This window comes from Paramisgurnus dabryanus, chromosome 14 (genome assembly GCF_030506205.2).
Source record: "Paramisgurnus dabryanus chromosome 14, PD_genome_1.1, whole genome shotgun sequence".
In the NCBI taxonomy this organism is placed as follows: Eukaryota; Metazoa; Chordata; class Actinopteri; order Cypriniformes; family Cobitidae; genus Paramisgurnus; species Paramisgurnus dabryanus.
Genome location: NC_133350.1, coordinates 26,896,325 through 26,918,186, shown reverse-complemented (window position 1 = coordinate 26,918,186; position 21,862 = coordinate 26,896,325). Strand labels below are relative to the sequence as shown.

Here is a 21,862-nt window from a genome sequence, read left to right as displayed (position 1 = left end):
GGCTCCAGCTAGCATATTGCTCTATAAGTGACAAAATAACGCCAACATTTTCCTAGTTATATGTTGTGATTTGAATAGTCACACCGTGAACACATAACAAGGTCATATGAGACACAGCCATTTTTAACTATATACATACTGGGAACTATATTCTCAGAAGGTGAAGCACTGCGTCTTGGGCGGAGTGATTTGCACAACTCTGACCGAACTCTCTGCTCCTCACCAGGGTGTTTCTCGGGTGCTGCGAGCAAATCACTCCAAAAACTGCAATGGATTCTGATTGGCCAACATGGGTTTACAGTAAGGGATATATCGCAATCTGTTGGTTTGACATGCTATTGACAGCGCTTCATACCGGGTTTTTGCGTGCGTGTTCATGTGGACGCGGAGATTTTGTTTAAAGTCGCCATGAAACGGAAGTAGTGATTGCCTTAAGGGGGTCGCACACTGGCCGCGCAGCTCAGTGTCACGCCGCGTCGAGTCGCGTCTAAGACAACTTTGAGGTATCGTAAACTGGAAGTGCACATTAAATAGTGCGAGCTTCGTCAGATAGCAGCGCTGAGTGGCGCGTCCTGTGTGCAACCCCCCTTATTCTCCACGTGGTGACCTGTGTCCAAGAGAAACTGGCTTCTGAAATAAAATAAGGCAGGGCTGGATTTGAATTTGTCCATGGAGATCTGATTTGGATCATTTTAAGTTGGGTCGCGTTGCTAATTGTTTATCGCTAATCGCAGCAATCTTCTCCCAGACCCCGCCCACCTGCCATATGACCAGTAGTAAAGATAGATCGTTTTGAGGAGGGAAGGAGATTTGGGTTTTTGATTAAAGATTCTGAGGGCACATGAATAAAAAAAAGGAAGCTAACAGATAAGTCATTTGTAAAATAATAGGCCCTACAACAATATTCCAAAACAAATTGCAGTTTTATGGCATCTTTAACAAATAAGGGAAAAATACCTGTGTATGTGTGTGGACGCCTTAATATTTACTGTGGTGACATTTTAAAGGGCATGCACAAGAAATCTTTTTCTTACTCTGATTTCCTGTTTTGTTTTGCAATACATCTAAACATCTTCAAAACAAGATTTATTTGTAGTACAATATTAAAAGCAGTTTTTTTGCCAATGGAGTAAGAAAAATAATTTAATAATAAAAAAGAAATAATTTTTCTTACCTTAGGTCTTGAGAGAGAGAGAGAGAGAGAGAGAGAGAGAGAGAGAGAGAGAGAGAGAGAGAGAGAGAGAGAGAGAGAGAGAGAGAGATTTCTTGTTAGAGTCAGTTACGTTAACTGTAGGCAGAGACAGTGTTTGTGCTCGTGTTGTCGTTGTGTTGTATATATTTTTCAACGTGGTTCTGCTGTTCTATGTTTGGTTCGGTGTTGGTATCGGTGGTTGCTCTTCGAAGTGAGTAAGCGGTACCGGACACACACATCTTGTTCAGGCCTGTCTGTGTCTGAGAATCTGCACGACTTAACTCTTACCACCATGGATAAAGTAAGTTTACAACCTCATAATTTCCTCGAATTGTCATCAACATATATATCACAGTTGTTTTAAAAGACTGAGCATTTGAATATTGTGCTAAATAGTGTAAAAATGTTAACGTTTCGTTGATTTTATCAGCTGTCAGACTGTGAGTTAGCATGCTAGGTCACTTCATGCTAACAGTCACGGCGAGCCTATATTCACTTTATTCTTACGAAAGCTCTGAAATAAAGATGTTTGTAATAATTTGAATTGGAAATAGTTATTGTATGTTTTTCATCTGACCTGCTATGCGCGTAAAGTTATTAAAAAAATCGTCACACATGATGTTTCGTTGCTAACGTGTTAGCTTGTGTGTTAGCATGCTGAGGGGCGCGAGCTCGACACGCTTCAGCTTTTAATCATCAAATACAACCTGTACATGTTTTATAAAACTATTAATATCATCAAAAATGACGATATTCCCTTGAATTAGATACTGCTTATCACAAACTCTATACGTATAGTGCACTGCCAACGCCCAAAGGTTGACATGTATCACGCCTTTAGTCTCTCTTATGTTGTATAATAATAATAATTTACAAAATGTTTTGCTTTGGTTGTAAGACAAACCTATGAATTTATATTACAGTATGTGTCTTAAATGCCAGCTGTCATTTATTAGAGAAATGCGTCATGCTCACCCTGTCTTGCCTTTTAAAGGTTATTATTAGATGTTTATTATGATCAATGTATATTTATGAGCTGTGTATTTTTTTTTAAAGTTCATGCAATGTATATTTTTCTACAGGATATATGATACACAGCCATAGAGTCATAAAAATCATCATCTGTCTAAAGATTTTAGTATAGCTGTCTAGAAACTAAAAGGTATCTGTTGGTAAATTTCTAGCAAGCATTTGATTCTGACCTCTTTTTTTGCCTTTGAACCTTATGTAGGCAGATTTCCTGAAAGGACTACCTGTGTATAACAAGACTAACTTCAGCCGATTTCATGCAGACTCTGTATGTAAGGCATCGGTAAGATGACACATACGTTTTGCAGTGTTCCTAATGCTCCAGCTGTTAACCGAAATCCTCTTATTTTTGGTATTGAATATTCAGTGAGGGTTTTGACACTGCATTATAATCGTAGGTTTTATTGATTTCACATTCACCGTCTGTAATTTGTTTTTCACAGAACAGAAGGCCGTCGGTCTATCTGCCTACACGAGAGTATCCATCAGAACAGAGTAAGTGCTTGTATTGCCGTTACACGGGTGTCTGTTTTTGACTTGCATTGCATGAAGAAAACTAAACGTGATGTGTCTTCCAGAGTCTTTTTAGTTTTGGTTTGAAGCCTAACTAGTTTTATTTGTTCCTTCCTTTACAGTTATAGTCACAGAGAAAACAAACATTCTCCTGCGTTACCTTCATCAACAATGGGACAAAAAGGCAAGTGTTCCTACTAGGGCTGCAAGTTCTTGCAAAATCACAGCAATGCCGCAAATGTTCATATCGTAATAGGTGTGTAAAGGGTTATTTATAGCCGAACGTAAGTTCTATGCCGTAGCCTGATATGCACATCGCCAGAAATATCACCACGCATCCGTTCTACGTTGATTGCAAGCGCTGTGATTGGTCCGCTAGAACCCCTCTCGTCAGGTCCAAAAACGCAACAAAAGTCGCTGTTTATTTACCTCCATCATTGCTGGTCTTCTCAAATCATACACAACAAGCTGCTTCCGCTTCATTTGTGGGTTTACTGGCCAAGCTGCTGCTTCGTCAGCTGCTTTACTGATACTGTGGGTTAAACGTATAGATACTGCGTACCAGTGTTATAACACATCAGACGACGCAGAAGTATGAATGAAAACCAACATGTAGAACCTTAATGGTGCTCAAAATCCACGATTCAATACATAATTCGTTTTGTTTTTTGTTAGGTCACGGTTTGATTTTGGTACCATTAGGGAGACGAAATGCAATTTATAAAATTACTTGCCATTTATTATTAACATTTGTAAACATCAACAATATTAAAGGGGACATATCATGAAAATCTGACTTTTTCCATGTTTAAGTGCTATAATTGGGTCCCCAGTGCTTGTATCAACCTTGAAAATGGTGAAAAACATCAACCCAGTAACTTAGTTTTGGTAAACCATTCTTTGCAAGCATGTGAAAAAATAGGTCATTAGAATTTGGCTCTCCTTGTGATGTCAGAAGGGGATAATACCGCCCATTAATCTGCCCTATCCAACCACAGCACTACCATTTTAGTGCAGAGATTAACTAAGTTGCATTTAAAAGCCCAAAACCGGCACATTTTAGCTCACACCTACAAAGTGGCAAATTTAACATGTTATAATAAATCATCTATATGATATTTTGAGCTAAAACTTAGCATGCGTACTCTAGCAACTCTAAAGATTTATAAGACATCTTAAAAAAAAGTCTTGTGAAATGTCCCCTTTAAATAAAACCTCTGCTTGTTTGATATAAAATAAATAAAATAGAATAAAATGTATGAGAGAATAATGGAAATAACTGCAATTGCTATGCCAACATGATTTCTGTTAGCAAAATTTTTGTCCAGCCTCAGGGGTTTCCTGATTGGTCCATTGAACTGACATTGATGAGCTGTGGTGTGCGTGTTGAAATTCTTTTAACCTGACACAACATCTTAAAAACATTGCGCTTATGCACGAGACACACATGTAAACAAACCTGTCTAGTGTGTTTGCAAAGAAAAACAATAGAGAAGTATGGCAGCAGAATGAAGAAACACGTTTGCCTTTAGCGCTATGCTAAACAATCTTGCCATCTGCCACTTAATAGGGACTTTAAGCAACAGGCTCTGGTGGAACGGCAACGGCATTCTGGCGTTGTATTGCGCATGCGCGAATTTATCTGCTACTTTGCGACGTTCTACTGTAACGGTCTACTACGGGAGAACAGCCGATTTGCCGTAGTCGCTACAACGTGAGAGATTATGTACATAAATGTTATGATTCATGGCATTTGACATTGTAATTGCATCAGTTTATGATTTTACCACAAGTCTTTTATATAATGTGTTAAAATGTTTTAAATTTAAGCTAATTTTAAAGATTTTTATGTAGTCATTGTTTTCAAGTATTGCTTAAATCTAGGTTTTTAGACTTATTTACATCATACAATAGTAAAAACTCCTCTTCTGACAAAAATTGTCATTTAATGCCAAAACCAACCCTTCCCTTGCTTTTTTAAATAAAATTTTTTTAGTTTCTCAATAAATGAATTAATGCCACGCTGCACTGTCATGTTTACGGTTGCTTAGTGATTTTTACGTTCCTGGCTACGGCGGTGTGACAGCATACTTCCGGTCGCCGTAGCCGTTCCATTCCCAGCTGTTGCTTAAGGTCCCTAATATGTTCATGAGGAAACTCTGATTTGAAACATGTTCCACATGTAAAACAAGCCTACTGTTAACTTTTGTTAAAGATTGCAATTAGGGCTGCATAACGATTAATCGCAACTAATTGTTTGCAGAATGAAAGTGTTCGTTTACATCATAAATGTATTTTATTTTTTTTAATGATACGTGTATTTACTTGAACATATTTATTATACACAGTACACACACATATATGATGTAAACGAAAACTTTTATTCTGCAAACGATAAGTTGCAATTAATCGTTATGCAGCCCTAATTGCAATCCTTCAGTACACATGTGCACTGAACCGGAAGTCCTGTACCAAAACGATTTAATGCGAATATGCAACCCGTTACACCCCTACATAACAAATTAAAAAAGTTTTCTATAATTTTGGTTAAGTACTTTTAAGTTTTAAAAAATATTTTCATCTTATTTAAAGATTTTACAAACTTCAAGCATTTTCGTACCGCATATTGTATATTGCAATATACAGTAGGGATGCTTAACGATTAATTGCGATTAATCGATAGCAGAATAAAAGTTTTAGTTTACTTCATTTATGTGTGTGTGTGAACTGTGTATAATAACTTTGTATAAATAAATGTACACATATGCATGTATATATTTTAGAAATCTTTACATGTGTATATACATTTGTATATTTATGTATAATTTATATTATATATAAATATAAATACTTAATATATAAATATTTTTTTCTCTTAAAATTATACATGCATGTGTGCAGATTTATATATACATATTTATGATACACAGTTTACACACATATGTAAACAAAAACTTTTATTCTGCTAACGATTAATCGCGATTAATCGTTAAGCATCCCTAATATACAGTTTAAAGGGCTTGCCTCCTTGAATGACTGTTAGATGGCAACACACCATTGAAATACACCATTAGCAGTCACAAATCACCATCATATTCTGCTTTAGAAAGTTAAAGAGAGCCACTTTCTTTATGATGTTTATAGATTCGTCCGAAATTATGGATGCCAGATCACTGATGAGATTTTATTTCAGTTACCAGTAACCAAATAAGCTGAACTAAAATCTATTTTGTGTGTTATCTTGCAGAATGCAGCTAAAAAGCGAGAGCAGGAGCAAGCAGAAGGCGAGAGTGGCAGCCCGGCACCTCCTCGCAAAATCGCCCGAACAGACAGCCAGGAGATGAACGAGGACTCTTAGAGGAACCCTCGATCCAACAGCACAAGGACCGACTCGATAAGCCCAGAACATACAAACACCTGCACACCACACAGGAATTTCATCTCAGACTGAAGGAAATGAAAACGGCTTTACTCATGGTGTGCTTTATTTTACCGAGTGCTTCCTGATGCAGTCAGTGCCCCTCACCCAGACTGACTGCCCGGATTCGAACACGCTGCGGGCGTGACTGGTTTTCACTGCCAGCTTTGATGGTTCTGGTGAATTCTGAACGGTGGCGGGGGGTCGGGGACAGTGATATTCAACAAGCACATAATAAGGAAGGTTCAGACTGTGTGCTATACCATTGTGAGATGTGTAACATTGTGATTTGTTAGGACACTGTTTAGGCAATTTAAAAGCACTCTGTAAACCCAGCTTTCCTCGTATACTTTGGCACAGAAACCCATCACACAGTCTCCAAAGGGAAAGCGTTGAAGCCATGTTTAGCAGATTTGGATATGTAGTATTTTGTATGGGTGATGATGATGATGGTGTTCCTAACACGTGCACACTTGTGCATGAATGCACTGTTAGGACTGTCACCAATGTCACATCGATGTCAGGGTAAAGAAATGCAAATGGTGACATACAAATGCATAATCACCACTGTTATATGAGCTTTCAATGCTGTGCCCGTTGTGTGCTGATTCCATCATGATCCTGATGAAGTATGCATTCATCTCTTAACCTGCGGAGGGAGTCAGTGAGCTGTGTTGGGTACAATGAAAGAAGCACCTTTTAGGCTTAATACTGTACTCGCAGCCCACAACATATCCACAGTACTATGTGTTTTCACTGTGTGTTGTCTGTATTGAAGGCACACTGTTTGGAGATGTGTAGTCTGTCTGCCAGCAGTTAATTGTCTTAAGTGTTCAAGTTCTTGACTGGAAACGTTTTTGGTTTGTTCTTGAAAAGATGCGTTAAGTTTGTACCATAAAGCATGCATGGATTTGGATTTGGCAGATATCTTAAGGTTGCTTTTAAACGAGCTCAGATTTTAGTGTCCAGTAAAGGGTGAAGTGTGCAGAGAGCAGTCCGGCCTAAATTGAGCACTATGGGTTACAGCATTACTACTACCACCACAATGACTGCATATAGACTTGCCATGTTCTTTACTGAGGTTGTTTTTTTTTTTCTTTTGAGAATCAAAATTAAAAATATAAAAAATGTGATTTTGTGTTGTTCTGTTTTCAAGCTTTAAAACTAAACTAGATTATTTATAATGAAATCATCATTGATACCCAGTGTTTTCGTTGAGAGTGGTCTGGAAAAGCATATGCTCAACAGGTGTAATCCGCTTTAATCCGGTGTTTTTACTGCGTGGCCATGTTGGCACGTAGGTTTGGAAGATACGCAAGAGTATGTGAATGAAGACAAAATTGTAAGTTGACATTCTTAGATTTCTTTGTTATTACGATCTTTTGGACATTTTTAGTTGTTATTTTGATCAGGTTGGACAGGTTGTGTTTAGATTAGATTATTGGATTGAGAGTAGCAGATTACCAACCTGCATTTTCATTACACACAGAAGAGAGACGACTAGAGTCAGCAATCCAGTTTTTTTATGTATCGGGACCGTCAGTAATTCAGGTAAAATTTGTTACTGTATTATATTTATGTATAACATTATTTTGACTAGAATTGTAATTCAAAAGGCAAAATGACTTAACCCTGTTTCTGATTTGGTTGTTCTCTTATACCATTTATTTGTTCATCTCAAAGATATTTGCATGGTATTTTCACATCCAACTACTATGAGTAATTTTCAGTGATGTCAGAAAAAGAAATTAAGTGCTTTGATGTCTGCACCCAGACTTTTTAAATGGAATTTTGTTTATACCCCTCAAATAAGAGCTTTGGTTAACCCAAGCCAAAGGTATTTTTACATTTTATTCTACGACGTAATAACCTTCAGACTTTTAAAGGTGCCATAGAATGTAAAACTGTTTACCTTAGGCATACAATCTGAAAATGTCTGGGTTATTTTTGACCCATAATGGGCAAAAATTGGACAGAACACACCACTGGGTTAAAATTGACTCAATGCTGATTTTTTAACCCAATTTTTGGGTTATTATAGTCAGTGGTTGCATAACAACAACCCAACATTGTAAATTTTACCCAGCATGTGTTCTGTCCAGAATTTACCCGTTATCGGTCAAAAATAACCCAGATATTTTTAAAGTGTAGATGAATAATTAGAGTTGTGGTAATGACATATCATGAGCCTTAAACACGATTGTTTCCTCCTTTTAATGTAAACCTCATGCATGCAAAAGAGCGCTGGAAAACAGACCAATCTCAACATAACACTAACTATGATGTTACAGTCGAGATGTGTGCCCCAACATGTTGTTACAATGCTAAAAACAAAGTTGTGACTGTTGAGTTAGCGGGTGATTCTCACGAAAACTTGGTTTTAAAAATGTCAAGCCTGAAAATGTAAAAATTGCTTAAATTTACTTTTTTTCCCACCAGACATTGAAAAACAAAGTCTGGAGTAAATGGGAACATTAATTTAAACACTTTTACTTATCATTTAACACTTTTTGTAACATAATTTAAAAAATTAGTCCTAAAAAATCTCATTACCGCAACAGTCAGAAAACATCAACACTGACATATTTTCAAAATGACATGATAAACCTGAAAGAACATAATTTGGAGATTCTGCACATGCATTTAAAATCAAAGTATTATGCTTCTATTAATTTAATTGACATTTAATAAGCATCTGTTGCGGCATTCTGACAAGACAATATTTCAAATTAACTGTAAAAAAAATGTTCTTACCTGGTAGCCATCTTGAAGTAACTGGTCCATGTGCTTGGTCACTCAAAATCAAACTTTATTAAAATTCTGTATGTGTGCTTAAACTGTTCTCAAAAAGTGTTGCGGAGGATGAGAACATCAGGCATGGACACATCATTTTCCTAATTTTTCTTCATTATTATTATACATGAATATTCAGTAAATATTTTTTCTGTCATCTAAAGTAGTCTAGCAAAACATCCATTAATTTTTTTTCTAAATATTTTTGTGTTAATTTGATTAAATTACAACATAACGCATGTTCAAACACAGCCGGACACATTGCGGTAATGAGAATTTCAGCAGAAAATGAGATAAAATTGACAAATTATAAATTCTTATGTTGAAATCACACATTGTGCAAGGTAGAACACAGTATTGTGTTAATTCTGATGCTTTTTAATATTACTATATTACACATTTTATAGCTAAAATCATTAGTGCCATGGTGTTTCAATGGTTTCGTGAGAATCACCCTAGCACTGTATGCTGGTTAATGCTATATGTTAGCGTTTAGGATGAAGTTCTACTATTGATGTTGTAGTTATGTTTTGCAGGTCCATACTTTAAAAACACAAACTTGCCACTCAGAAACGTCACTTAACAATCTACAAACAATTGATTATTCCTCAAAATCTGTATCTTCGTCTGCTACAGGCTCAAACATAAGGTCTGTTTACATACACCCAGAGCTACTGAATGAGCCGCTCTAAAATAAAGCCAATCAGAGAAGAGCTCAACATTATTATTCATGACCCTTTGAAAACAGGTAATAATAGATTATTTCATTCTAAAGGCAAATCCTTGGGTTGTAAATGGACATGGAAAAACATCTCTAAATATTTTTATTCTACGTAGATATCAGAGAACAAATAAACAGATTATTTTAATGCATTTTTTTGCACCTTTTACGTGTCTTTAGCAAGTTTCTACGTGGGACTTCAGACGTTGTTGGATTCTTTAAATGTCATCAAGCATAAAGATTTTAAAAACAATATGGGCACTTTTCACAACAAAGATTCATTCATGGAGTATTTCTTAACACAGAGCATATTTATAAATGTTTTTTTTGGAAGCTTGGTGGTGATGACGTGGTGTAGTTGACTTGTAGCCTTTCTTTTCTAGTGAACGCATTTAGGTTTCAAAATGTATAAAAGTTGTATTCATCTGTAAAGATTATCTTGTGTAAGTGTCTTAAACTTTCGTTAAATACAGATCTTATTTTTTGCGATAATTCAAACGTCTATGGAAAAATGTAATGGGCTTTTTGTTGAACCAATGTCCTGCTAACTTCCGGGTTGGCATACAAAAATACGTCATCCCTGCGGCACTCCATTGCGAATCTTGAAAAATGCTCTTTTTCTTTTAACACCGTTTCAACAGTAACAACATAAACAAGCAGCTTTCGTGGTCAGCACGTAACTTTCGGTAAACTCCGCTAGGAATAAATAACAACAAAGTGCTTTAAACTTAGTTCATTTATATAACAAGCAAAATTAACAACACATAGATTACCCAGGAAACCAAAACATTTGTTATTTTCGACGAGATATTTGTTTAAGAGTTCTGTTAAGCAACTAGTCTCAGCATTAAAAAAAACTAAAACGAGAAGTAAAGTTCAGACCAGACGCGTATCACGTCACCGCACGTGAGTCCGATGAAACCGACTATATATTGGACAAGTGCTCAGTGTTAAAAGGATCAAACTTTATTAATTTTAATTACATAAGTGTTTAAATTAATTGCACCATGAAAATTAATGAGGTCTCACAGTTGAAACAGAAAAGTATTTTTTTGAGTTAACAAGCATTTGTACTAACAACTTTACTACTTCCTATGAGCAATGTATTGTTCATTGTAACAAAATGAAAAAAAAAACTGCTCTGAGTACAGATTTGAGACGAATTAGCCGGTATGTGCAAGTTTTGGCAAAATGTACATACAGTACATTTTACAAACAATAATTAAGATACAAAACAGCACACAAACTAAGATACTGTAAAGATACAAGACTTCAAGAACAGTAGTTAGAGAACAAATATGATGACACCAATGTGCAATGTAAATGTGGACCAGATTAAAAACTTGACTAGAACACTGTCAGAAAAAATGGCCCCAAGCTGTCACTGGTGCCACAGTACCCTTCCTAATTTTTAAAGTTCCTAATTTTCTCCTTCAGGTATTGGTACCAGATGTATACATATGTGTACGGTACACATATGTATACATCTGGTACCAATGTGTACATCTTAACCAGAAATAAATGATAGACCAATCTGAGCAACCTGAAAGTCCACATTATCATCATCACACACAGATCCGGTATCTTTTGGGAGACTACCGCTGGAAAGGCTTTAAATCTTGTATGGAGATGCTATTTGTGAAGTAAATGTGAATGAATTCCTTTGGTGGCTGGCTTATATACCAAAATCATTTATTTTTTGGTAGCCCAAATATACTGCTACTTTTCTCCTTAGGTATTCATCATGCTGACCAGCTTTGTGGATGGAATATTCTGTTGCTTCACAGGAAAGTCGACTAATGTGGTGGTCCCTATTGAATCCTCTGAGCCCACAGATGGTTTTGAATTTGTGGAGGCCAAACCAGGAAGAGTTTTAAGAGTTCGACATATTATCCCAGACAGACCAGTTGTTGAGGAGCAAGGAACCGGGGAAGGAGGTTCTGTGACCTGCAAACGTAAAATATCCGTGTATCGAAACGGACAGCTTCTGATTGAGAACGTGAACGAAGCTGCTCATCCAGAACTGGTCCGCTACCAGAACGGAGACAGCACTGTAGATACGGACGTTACTGAAAGTGATGCTCCGGCTGGAGCCCGGAGCACAGAGCCGACACCGGGGTCAGCTGCGGGACAGGCAGGGGCAGATGTCAAATCTGCACCGCAGCTGGAGCGGCCTCAACCGAAGCGCAGGCGACGCAAACCCAAACGCTCCATAGTGATCGACTGCGAGCGGAAGATCACGTGCTGCAAGGGTACTCATCCTGACGTGGCCTTGTTCTTCATACATGGGGTTGGGGGGTCACTTGATATTTGGGGAAGCCAACTGGATTACTTTTCCCAACTTGGCTATGAGGTCATCGCCCCAGACCTGGTCGGTCACGGTGTAAGTTCAACTCCTCGTATCCCCGCGGCCTATACGTTTTACGCTCTGGCTGAAGATGTTAGGATTATATTCAAGAGATATGCAAAGCGAAGAAATATTTTAGTAGGACACTCCTATGGGTAAGCATTTATTGTTCAGATCTCATACATTAATATTTATTTTTAATTAATAAGTTATTTTTAAGTTATTTTAAAACATAACCACCCTGCAACGCTATGAAAACGTTATTTTATTGTTAAAAAAAGAGAGAATGTTCTGTGTCAGTTATTTTTAGGTTATTTTAAAATAACCATCCTGCAACGTTATGGGAATGTTAATTTATGGTTCCAAAATAACAAAAAAATAACCATTACAGAGCTTTCTGTATGGGTGATTCTAACGAAATACAGACACATTTTTTTTGCACATATAAGATTAAGGTGTGAACTTACTATAACCATTATTTTTAGAGGATTTAAAAACATTTCCTATAGAATTATTTAGATTATTAAAAAATTATCATTACCGCAACATGATATTAAATTAAATATATGCATTTACAAACTCATGTTTCGGTAATGAGAACTAAAAAGTTGTCTAGGTACTATTAAAAAAAAATAAGAACTGCTTACCTGGTAGCCATCTTAAGTGTCACAGTCAATTATGTCCCTTCCAACATTTTTTTTGCAAATGTTAGTTCTTTGAGGGCTTAAACAATGATTGAAAATTGTTGCGGAGGATGAGAAAATTGGTCTTGGACACATTTATATTCCTTATTATTGTCTCATTTACCAATGATCACCAAATATCACATGTTTTTGTACAGTAAATGTTTATAGTATAACATGCACTGAAGCTTTTTATTTTTTAGATTTTTTGATTATAAATATTTCCATGTCGAAGAACCCAAATCCAGTTATGGACACGTTGCGGTAATGACAAATTTCCCCCTTAAATGTGAAAAAAAACTGTACAAAAAATAACCACCCTACAACGTTATGGAAATGTTATTTTATGGTTCCAAAATAACCAAACAAATAACCATCAGAGAACGTTCTGTATAAGTTATTTTAAGGTTATTTTAAAAATAACCACCCTGCAAGGTTATGGGAATGTTAACTTATGGTTCCAAAATAAAACCTAAAAAGAACGTTCCTAGAAGTAATTATTTGGTTCTCAAAATAACCAAAATGGGAATGTTTTGTGTTTGTAATTTCTTTGTTCGAGCAGAGTCTCTTTTTGCACCTTCTTGGCTCACGAGTACCCGGAGCAGGTTCACAAGGTTGTGATGATAAACGGTGGTGGTCCTACAGCCCTCGAACCGAGTCTCTGCTCGGTCTTCAACTTACCCACTTGTGTCCTTAACTTTCTGTCCCCGTGCCTCACCTGGAGCTTCCTCATGTAAGAGACAAACCAAGATCTTATGGTGCACAAACACACCTGTCAATTTTTACTAATTAAGGTCTTTTATTATGTCTTGAAGGGCTGGGTTTGCCCATCAGGGAGCCAGAGAAAAGAAATTACTGAAAGAGAACAATGCCTTCAATGTATCTTCCTTTGTCCTGCGGTCTATGATGAGCGGACAGTACTGGCCAGAAGGCGATGAGGTGTATCATGCTGAACTCACAGTGCCTGTTCTGTTGGTGCACGGGATGTACGACAAGTTTGTACCGATACAAGAGGACCAGCGTATGGCAGAAGTAAAAATATTGAATTTCTTTTGTGCCTTATAATGAAATGACAGTCCCACAAAACTTCATAACTTGGCTTTAACTCATCCTTTATTCATCTTTTAGATCCTCATGCTGGGGTTTTTGAAGGTCATTGATGATGGCAGTCACATGGTCATGATGGAGTGCCCCGACACAGTAAATACTCTCTTACATGAATTCTTCCTGTGGCAGCCAGCCACCGCCTCAAAACCCAAACAAGATGTGGCTGCCACCAAGACCACCATCACCAAACCTCAGGAGGACGCAGGGAGACCAATGAGTGGTCCTAAGACACCCTCTAAATCTCAACCAGACTTTATAAGACCAACAACTGCCCCAAAAACCAGCAGTACTGTGACGGAGGGCTCAGCAGACAGCAAATCTAAGAGCAAAAAATAACTGCTGTACTAATAAAGATTGCATTACAGGTTAGATAAACTTCTTTTGACTGCAGGCAGGCAACATGTATGTGTTTCAAAGATTCACCAGCTTGTCTAAGACTTTAAAGTACAGACTGAAGGTACAGCCAAGAGAGGGACGCTTTATGACCAGAGATGGGGTTTACATGATCAAGTCCAATGCATTATACCATGATATAATACAAAATAAACATCTTAAGTTATTATCAGTCTGCATTGTTTACAACCAAGTTTGTGCATTATTTTAAGTGGTGTGATATGACATTCTGCACAATATTATTTTGTCAACACAAGTTAATTTATTTTATTGCTAAACTTTGGTTTGACATATCAGCTTACGTCCACTTCTGAATTATTAAATGTGCACTGTAAAAATAATGCAGCATTTTTGTCATAAACATAAGGTCTGTTTACACACACAGAGCTACTGAAATGAGCCACTCTGTGAAACAGCCAATCAGAGCAGAGCTTAACATTATTATTCATGACCCTTTTAAATAAGGTAATAATAGACCATTTGATTAAGGCAAATTGGGTTGTAAATGGACATGTAAACAGCCTCTAGTTAATTTTTGCACTAAATAAAGCAACATACCTATAATGTAGGAATCAGAAAACAATATAATATATTTTCAATTTAATATATTTCAGTGTATACTTGGGCACCCTTGGCAATTTGAACTTGCTTTTAAGTTATATCAGCTTATCTTGTTTGACTCTGTGGACCCTGTACCGGGTCCAAAATTATCTTATTATGACTTAATGTAAAATATTCCTTTAATTTATAATGGTCTGTCATGGACCCAGTACCACATATGAGATACTGTTTGAAAGCTTAGACTCTCTACTTTCTGCAGATATGCATCACTTTGACATATCTTTTACTGTAAGTTATTTACACTTAATTTACACTATCACCCCCCCCCCACAATTTTTTTATATGATTTAATATTCACATATTTCATATTTTTCAAGTATGACAAACATGGGCAAGTCTTATATCAAATGAAAGCTCTCATTCTCAGGAATAAGGCTACAGCGTTATTTTTGATCTATTGTCAACACATATTCAACAATCATCGAATGAATAATAAGGTAAAAAATTGTCTTTTGTAAACATATGTGAAACTTGAGCATGACCTGCCTCAGATAGCACAGATAGCCACAAATGATACACCATCTTTTATTTTAGGTCCTAATCTAAACAATGAGTCCATTCACAGCATTTTCTTTGGTTTTGTGCATGAATAATTCCTTGCTATTTATTATATGTGCAAAACAAAAGAAGTATATTTATATGAAAAATGTATTTTCACACCCTTCAGTAAAATAAGAATATCTTTTGAATGCGACATGATAAAGAGTTCATTCTTTTTTTGGGTGTTTACTGTCTGCTGCTGCTAACAACCAGAACTATCTGCAGTCTGCTAGAGCACACAGAACCAGAGTTATACACTATCAAAGACAGTGTTTACAACATAAAAAAAGAAAATTTTGTGTTTTATCATATGAAAAACAACATAAATAACAATATTTGTCACAAACAGCAGCTTTTTATGTAACTTCAAAGGGTTTTCTGCAAAATGATATAAAGATATTGCATTTATTCCACTGTATGTGGTTATGGGGGACACTTGAAATGTTTTTAGGCGGAAATTAAATACAAAAAGGGTATTATTCATCCCATCAGTTGGAGTAAAATAACTTTTGCATTTATTATTATAGAGAAAAAAAATCCTCTTTCCTCTGTTAGCTGACAACTGCTGGAATCAAACAAAACTGTCTGTAGGTTTCGTTACCACTCAGGGCCAGAGTTATACACTTTTAAATACAGACTTTAGAAAAAAAAACATCAAAAAGCGCCTATTTATTTTTGTGTTTATTAGAGGACTGACAACACATACAACCATGTTGAGCACTTTTAACAGTGTTTTATGCAATTTCAAAGGGTTTCCTGTAAAATGATACCAAACTTTTTATGTGGGTATGGGACGCTTTTGAAATTGTGTAGGCCAAATCCAGGTGGAAATCCCCGAAATAGCCTCAGAGTGTTATTACAGGTCAAAAATTTAAATAGTAGGTTGAATTTACTTTCAAAATCAAGTTGTTTTAACTTCATACTGCACTTGTTACTTCAATGTAGAGCAAATAAGATTTTTCTTACTGCTGCAGAAAACCATTGTGATCTGTATTTGAATCTCATTCTTACATTTTACACAATCCACGATTATCCAGAACAAATAAAGATTTAACTTAAACCTAGTAAACTCTCTAAATGATATTTTACAACAGTAAAATAACCTCTCCTAATATTTTTTATTTGTTTTTTTACGTAAATACTATTCCAAAGGGGTAAACCTTGGTTGTAATCATGGTCCATCTGGAGAATCATTTTGAATCATGCTGACAATGAAATATCAGTCACAAGTGATGGGGTTGGTGTCTTTCAAACTAATCTGACAAATAATGTTAGCATTGTTTTACACCATGTTTCTTTTTTTAAATAAATGTAAACATACAGAAAAACTCCCATTTAAAGTCATGCAACAATGATTCCTAAAAGAAGTAGGGGTGAGCGGGACACAACTAACGCAGGGTTAATTGTAATGCAGCTACTTTACATATTTATACAGTGCCGAGCAATCTGTGCTATTGGTCTTTTTCAGTCATAATATCTCCTGTAAATTTGTGAAACGTTTTGATGTGTTTTTATTTAGATATTAAACAAAAAGAGAGTGTTTTGAAACCTCTTAGTAACTGATAGTTGGACTTGGGATTGAAAACATTTTTACACAGCGGGGTTAGTTGTCACACAGCGTTACAATTAACCCTTGTGCCTTGTTCCAATTCACTACCCTTTCGTGTTGTTAGCGGCCAAAAATGGCCACTAAATTAAAAGGCTGTAAAAATATATCAGATTAATATTTTTTTCAATTTTTTTGCATAAATCTGTTAATCAACCTCACAACTGATCAAAACTACCAAATGTTTCCAAAAATTTCATGATTTTAACTCTTTAATTGCCAAGCACAAAATGACTGATTTTCAATATTAAAAGTGAATGTGGACTGGATTTTAACAATGTACAATCCAGAATTTAAGCTGTTTTTTTGCACAGGCCTACTAAAGGGTTAATGATGCCACATGGTGATCAACAGTAAAAATGACAAAAGGTAAAACCAAAAAGAATAAAAAATGCATGATAATAAGGTGTCATGGCTCTGCTTTTAAAAAATGTTGTTATAATGGAAGTCAATGGGGAAAAAATGGCCACAAACAATAAATGAGGGAGAAACAAATTAAATCTGATGCTGCACAAAAACTAAAAATGCATCTAAGCCAATGTTTTTACCAATCTTTGGCATGCCCAAGATTGTGAAAAGGGTGAAAAAAATCCAGTCCACATTGACTCTTTATATTGAAAATCAGTCATTTTGTGTGTTTTTTCCCCAAATCAGTGACACCACTTATAAACTTTGCAATGAAAGAGTTAAAATCATGGAATTTTTGCAAACATTTGGTAGTTTTGATCAGTACTGAGGTTGATTAACAGATTTATGCAACAAAAAAAAAGCAAAAAAAATTAATCCGCTAAATTCTTACAGCAGTTTAATTTAGTGACCAGTTTTGGCCGCTAACAACACGTAATTTCAAAGCATTTTCTTAAAATATGTGTAAATATAAGATTCGTCACCAAAAATCATTCCAATTGCTGAAACACAGAGAAAGTTGTGGCCAAATTAAGAAAAAAGAAAAAATGGCCCCAGCAACACATAAGGGTTAAGCCTACAGTATTCAAAGATAATGAAAACTATGAATCAAAATAACTATCAGGGGAAATAACTTGCAATTATAATTTTTTTGTCTTAATTGTGCAGCCCTTTCAATAAAATCTATTTATATGCATTGTGCACAATACAAGGATGGTTAGATGAAGGATCATGAATGGATGAATGTGTGGATATCTATCTATTATATGCAGATATATAAACGATATATACCTTTAGTATATAGACACAATTTAATTGATTCATTTGTGTTTAAACTAAATTTTATAGCAGGTGTTACAACAAACTCTCTGTTACAATGAACAGCACCTATGGGGTAAGTTGTAACGTTTGCACTCGTCACTTTCAGTGTAATTGTACGATAACTGTATGTCCCACAAACAATCTTTAAGTGTTCATTTGTAGCAGAGATGTGTGTGCTGATTGTGTAAAACAAAAATGTTAATCTAACTCAAATATTTTTTTAATAATAGAGACAAAGCCAAAAAGCATTAGGTTCTGCCCCACTCTCCTCTATAGAAATCAAACAATTTACCCTTTGCACAGACAAGCAGAGCTATAATAGATAAAAAACAGACAAATAAGACGGAGGTCATTTTGGAGGCTTTTATTTACATACTCAATGCTTTTACTTCAGAGGAATGAAGCGGGAAGAGTGAGTGGCTCCAATACCAGGACGACCGTGTTTAACAGGCTTGTATGTGATGGAGAACTCTCCAAGGTAATGACCAATCATCTCAGGCTGAAGACAGACAAGAAAAAAGAAAACAACTTAGAAAGATGAAACATTAGCTGCACTCTTGATTCATACATTAAGATAAATCTCACCTTGATTTCAACCTGGTTGAAGGTCTTGCCGTTGTACACGCCGACCATAGAGCCAACCATCTCCGGCAGGATGACCATGTCTCTCAGGTGAGTCTTCACCACCTCTGGTTTCTCCATGGGTGGTGCCTCCTTCTTGGCCTTGCGAAGGCGTTTAAGGAGAGACTGCTGCTTCCTCCTGAGGCCACGGTTCAGCCTCCTCCTCTGCCTGGCACAGTACAACTGCATCAGCTGCTCACTAAAAAAAAAAAAAAAAAAACAATACACGTAATAAAACTTCATCAGCATCATCAATGCGAAAGCATAATGCGCTTTCAAGATTGTGTTCATCTTTTCTGCTTATTGAGAGAAATTAAAAGGAGGCAAGCACATTCTGGCTATATGCTAGGCTATATGTCAGGTTTAGAAAGTCAAAATTAAGAACACCACAGGCTTTCAAAAACTTTTAAACATTTTTAATTCTGACTGAGAAATGTTAATTTCTCATAATAACATTTAAATTAATAAAAAAGATCAGGAAGCACCCATAAATATATTAAATAAATTATTTTCTGACGACTTAAACATGGCATACAATAGTAAAACTATTCAATTAATCATCTTGCACACAAATGAATTAACTAGCACAACTTGAATTTATAAAAAAAAGTGTAAATAATTGAATTGCATTCACAGCTCCCTTGTGTGTTGCTGAAAATGTTTTCATGATACTTGATACATAATAACATTACCATATTTTAGGCACACTTAGTTCAATAACCTATTTCTTGAGTATAGACGGTTTCATCGGATGCACGTGCGGTGACACAATACGCGCCTGGACCGAACTTTACTTCCGGTTTCAGTGTTTTTAATGGTCCGACTGAACTCTTGAACAAATACCTCGTCGAAAATAACAAATGTTTTGAGTTCCTATGTTATAATCTATGTGTTGTTTATTTTGCTTGTTATATAAATAAACTACGTTTAAAGTACTTTGTTGTTATTTATTCTTAGCGGACTTTACCGGAAGTTACGTGTTGACCACGAACGCCGCTTGTTTATGTTGTTACTGCTGAAACAGTCCATACAGTCACCTAGACAGGCATTTAAGCATACGTGTGTGTATCTGAACATTTGTGTGTAAGAAATGTTCTGGAAAATAACTCAATCTGACACCTGAGAGGTGGTCAGTTAAACGCATAGACACTTGTATTTTTTAAATGGCACGACTTAAAATGACATGCAAACGCCAGCTCGGTAAACTGCCCGAAACGCGTGTTAAAGTCTTGTTGCAGTGTCCAGCTCGCTTGCATTTGAAATCATTGTATACTATGGATTTAAACTGGATTCAGTCTAGATGCTAATAACGCATAAATCCTGCAAAACCTGCAGGAAACCCGAAAAGCTCAGCTGAAATTTAGGCCCTGATTATATTGAGATGTGGATTCAACTTTAGTGTAGTGGATTTATTGCAACATCTGACGCTACCTTGTCTGATGCTTGAATATGAAGCAGCTCAAATTAGCAAGTGCTTTCGGTGTGAGTGCACACTTTTGTTTTTGTTATCTGCTATTTGCTTTATTTAACTGCTCTCTACAGTTACAACTAAGCTCTTTGTATACTTTGGGAATTTTTGAATCCCAAGGACTTCCTACCGGGATCACATGTAGTCTGTGTCAAAAAATACAACACACAGATTTATAATCTGTCCAATTAACATTTGACTCTCACAACATGTTAAGTATTTACAACACATTCATTACGTAATCATGCCACTTTATTAATTTGCTGTACATGACTACCTATTTATGGAGTTAGTTTGAGTTAGTTTGTTTCTCAACAAGAGATCCAGGGCCCACTAGAGGCCTCAACGAAAGAATAATTGGTGTGTTAACGCTAACAGAGCTATAAAAAAAATGTAAAATGACAAATATATGAGACTTACTAGGACATGTCCAGCAGCTGGTCCAGGTCCACACCTCTGTAGGTGAATTTCCTGAAGGTGCGCTTCTTCTTCTGTTCAGCGTCAGCCTGTCACAAACACAACTAGTAGTTACACACGGGCATTTACATCGCCGTTAGCATTAGTTAACCGACAAACAAATTATTCGCGAACGCAAATAGCGGTGATAAGACATCATTATTGAAAAGTTAATCCCATTTAACCAATGGCTTTAAACAAATACGCGCATCTACAGAGCAGCACTGCCGCTATGAATCATTTCACCCCATTTCAAAAACATTGACGTTAGGTGAAAAAGAATGGCCGAAAAACATGCACCAACATTTAACCATGTCAAATTCATAATAACTACTCTAATATGTACCATGGATGTGGTAGATTAATTCGGATTGTTGTAATTTAGTCAATCACAAATAAGATGTGAACCTACCATCTTGAGAGACTCCCGGAAAAGGAAGGCGTCAGCGCATGCGCGCTAATATCGCGAGAGTTCACGCAATTCATGACGTACAGTTTAAAAAGTCGCCTTCTAGCGGAGAGGAGGAGAAAAAACTACAAATGATACATAAAAATATATAATATAATGGATTAATATTCAAAAAGTTAAATTTAACAAAAGAACCAATATGTTTAACGCTTTTAACATTGTTAATAAAATTGTAGTGTGCGAGCCTATAGTTTGTGGGACATTAACTAGTCACATCATAAGGAAAATATAACACAAAAAAACTATTTTTGAGACCTGTTATTTTTCACCTAGACATTTTAAATAGCATTTAACGTTGCTATTACACATTATCTCGGAGATCCATTTCCTCTATACATTAATTAAATTCTAAAGCTACAGCTTTACTTTTTGATCAAGGAATAATTTTAATTATTCTTCAATTTAATTATTCTTAAATTGTTCTTATCTTACTATGTGTTGTTTCGTTTTCTTTTTCGTGTAGGCATCAAAGACTTTTATTCTGTAAAGCGCAGTCGTCAACTCTCGTTGTTTATTTGTGCCAGCTATGTAAAATGAATGAGTGCTGAGGAATGATATTATTTGAGACTACACAAAATGTCTGTACTGATCAACAACTAAATTACACACATTCCCTTATTTGTTTATATATTGTACATCTTAATTGTAAAGAAATTAT

General features: G+C 36.0%; 3 protein-coding genes across 4 annotated transcripts; 2 read left to right on the top strand and 1 right to left on the bottom strand.

Moving 5' to 3' along the window:
• Window positions 1-1,256: 1,256 nt before the first annotated feature.
• dda1 (DET1 and DDB1 associated 1) lies at window positions 1,257-7,285 on the top strand. The gene is made up of 5 exons (XM_065241817.2): window positions 1,257-1,493; window positions 2,424-2,504; window positions 2,665-2,716; window positions 2,857-2,918; window positions 5,982-7,285. Exons 1-5 carry the CDS (start codon window positions 1,485-1,487, stop codon window positions 6,090-6,092), a joined length of 315 nt encoding a protein of 104 aa, XP_065097889.1. The 5' UTR covers window positions 1,257-1,484; the 3' UTR covers window positions 6,093-7,285.
• A 3,927-nt stretch (window positions 7,286-11,212) lies between these two features.
• On the top strand, window positions 11,213-14,365 carry abhd8b (abhydrolase domain containing 8b). The gene is made up of 4 exons (XM_065241816.1): window positions 11,213-12,168; window positions 13,259-13,429; window positions 13,512-13,728; window positions 13,825-14,365. Exons 1-4 carry the CDS (start codon window positions 11,411-11,413, stop codon window positions 14,137-14,139), a joined length of 1,461 nt encoding a protein of 486 aa, XP_065097888.1. The 5' UTR covers window positions 11,213-11,410; the 3' UTR covers window positions 14,140-14,365.
• Window positions 14,366-18,539: 4,174 nt separating this feature from the next.
• On the bottom strand, window positions 18,540-21,207 carry rps15 (ribosomal protein S15). Of its 2 annotated transcripts, none has more exons than XM_065241814.1 (4): window positions 21,148-21,207; window positions 20,700-20,785; window positions 18,776-19,010; window positions 18,540-18,689 (listed from the first exon to the last, which is right to left on the bottom strand). In XM_065241814.1, the coding sequence occupies exons 1-4, from the start codon at window positions 21,148-21,150 to the stop codon at window positions 18,576-18,578; spliced, it is 438 nt and encodes a 145-aa protein (XP_065097886.1). In that variant the 5' UTR covers window positions 21,151-21,207; the 3' UTR covers window positions 18,540-18,575. The 2 variants fall into 2 exon arrangements, with proteins under 2 accessions (XP_065097886.1, XP_065097887.1); XM_065241815.1 differs by lacking the exon at window positions 21,148-21,207 and adding an exon at window positions 21,082-21,105.
• Window positions 21,208-21,862: the final 655 nt, after the last annotated feature.

Bases quoted from the DNA above. Each gene is read 5' to 3' on its own strand.
- dda1 (XM_065241817.2), top strand. The intron at 2,505-2,664 runs GTAAGATGACAC...TGTTTTTCACAG, and splicing joins ACTCTGTATGTAAGGCATCG to AACAGAAGGCCGTCGGTCTA. The intron at 2,919-5,981 runs GCAAGTGTTCCT...GTTATCTTGCAG, and splicing joins ATCAACAATGGGACAAAAAG to AATGCAGCTAAAAAGCGAGA.
- abhd8b (XM_065241816.1), top strand. From the start codon at position 11,411: ATGCTGACCAGCTTTGTGGATGGAATATTCTGTTGCTTCACAGGAAAG. The intron at 12,169-13,258 runs GTAAGCATTTAT...TTGTTCGAGCAG, and splicing joins TTAGTAGGACACTCCTATGG to AGTCTCTTTTTGCACCTTCT. The intron at 13,729-13,824 runs GTAAAAATATTG...TTCATCTTTTAG, and splicing joins AGGACCAGCGTATGGCAGAA to ATCCTCATGCTGGGGTTTTT.
- rps15 (XM_065241814.1), bottom strand. The intron at 19,011-20,699 runs GTAAGTCTCATA...TTTTTTTTTTAG, and splicing joins CAGCTGCTGGACATGTCCTA to TGAGCAGCTGATGCAGTTGT. The intron at 18,690-18,775 runs GTGAGATTTATC...GTCTGTCTTCAG, and splicing joins TCAACCAGGTTGAAATCAAG to CCTGAGATGATTGGTCATTA.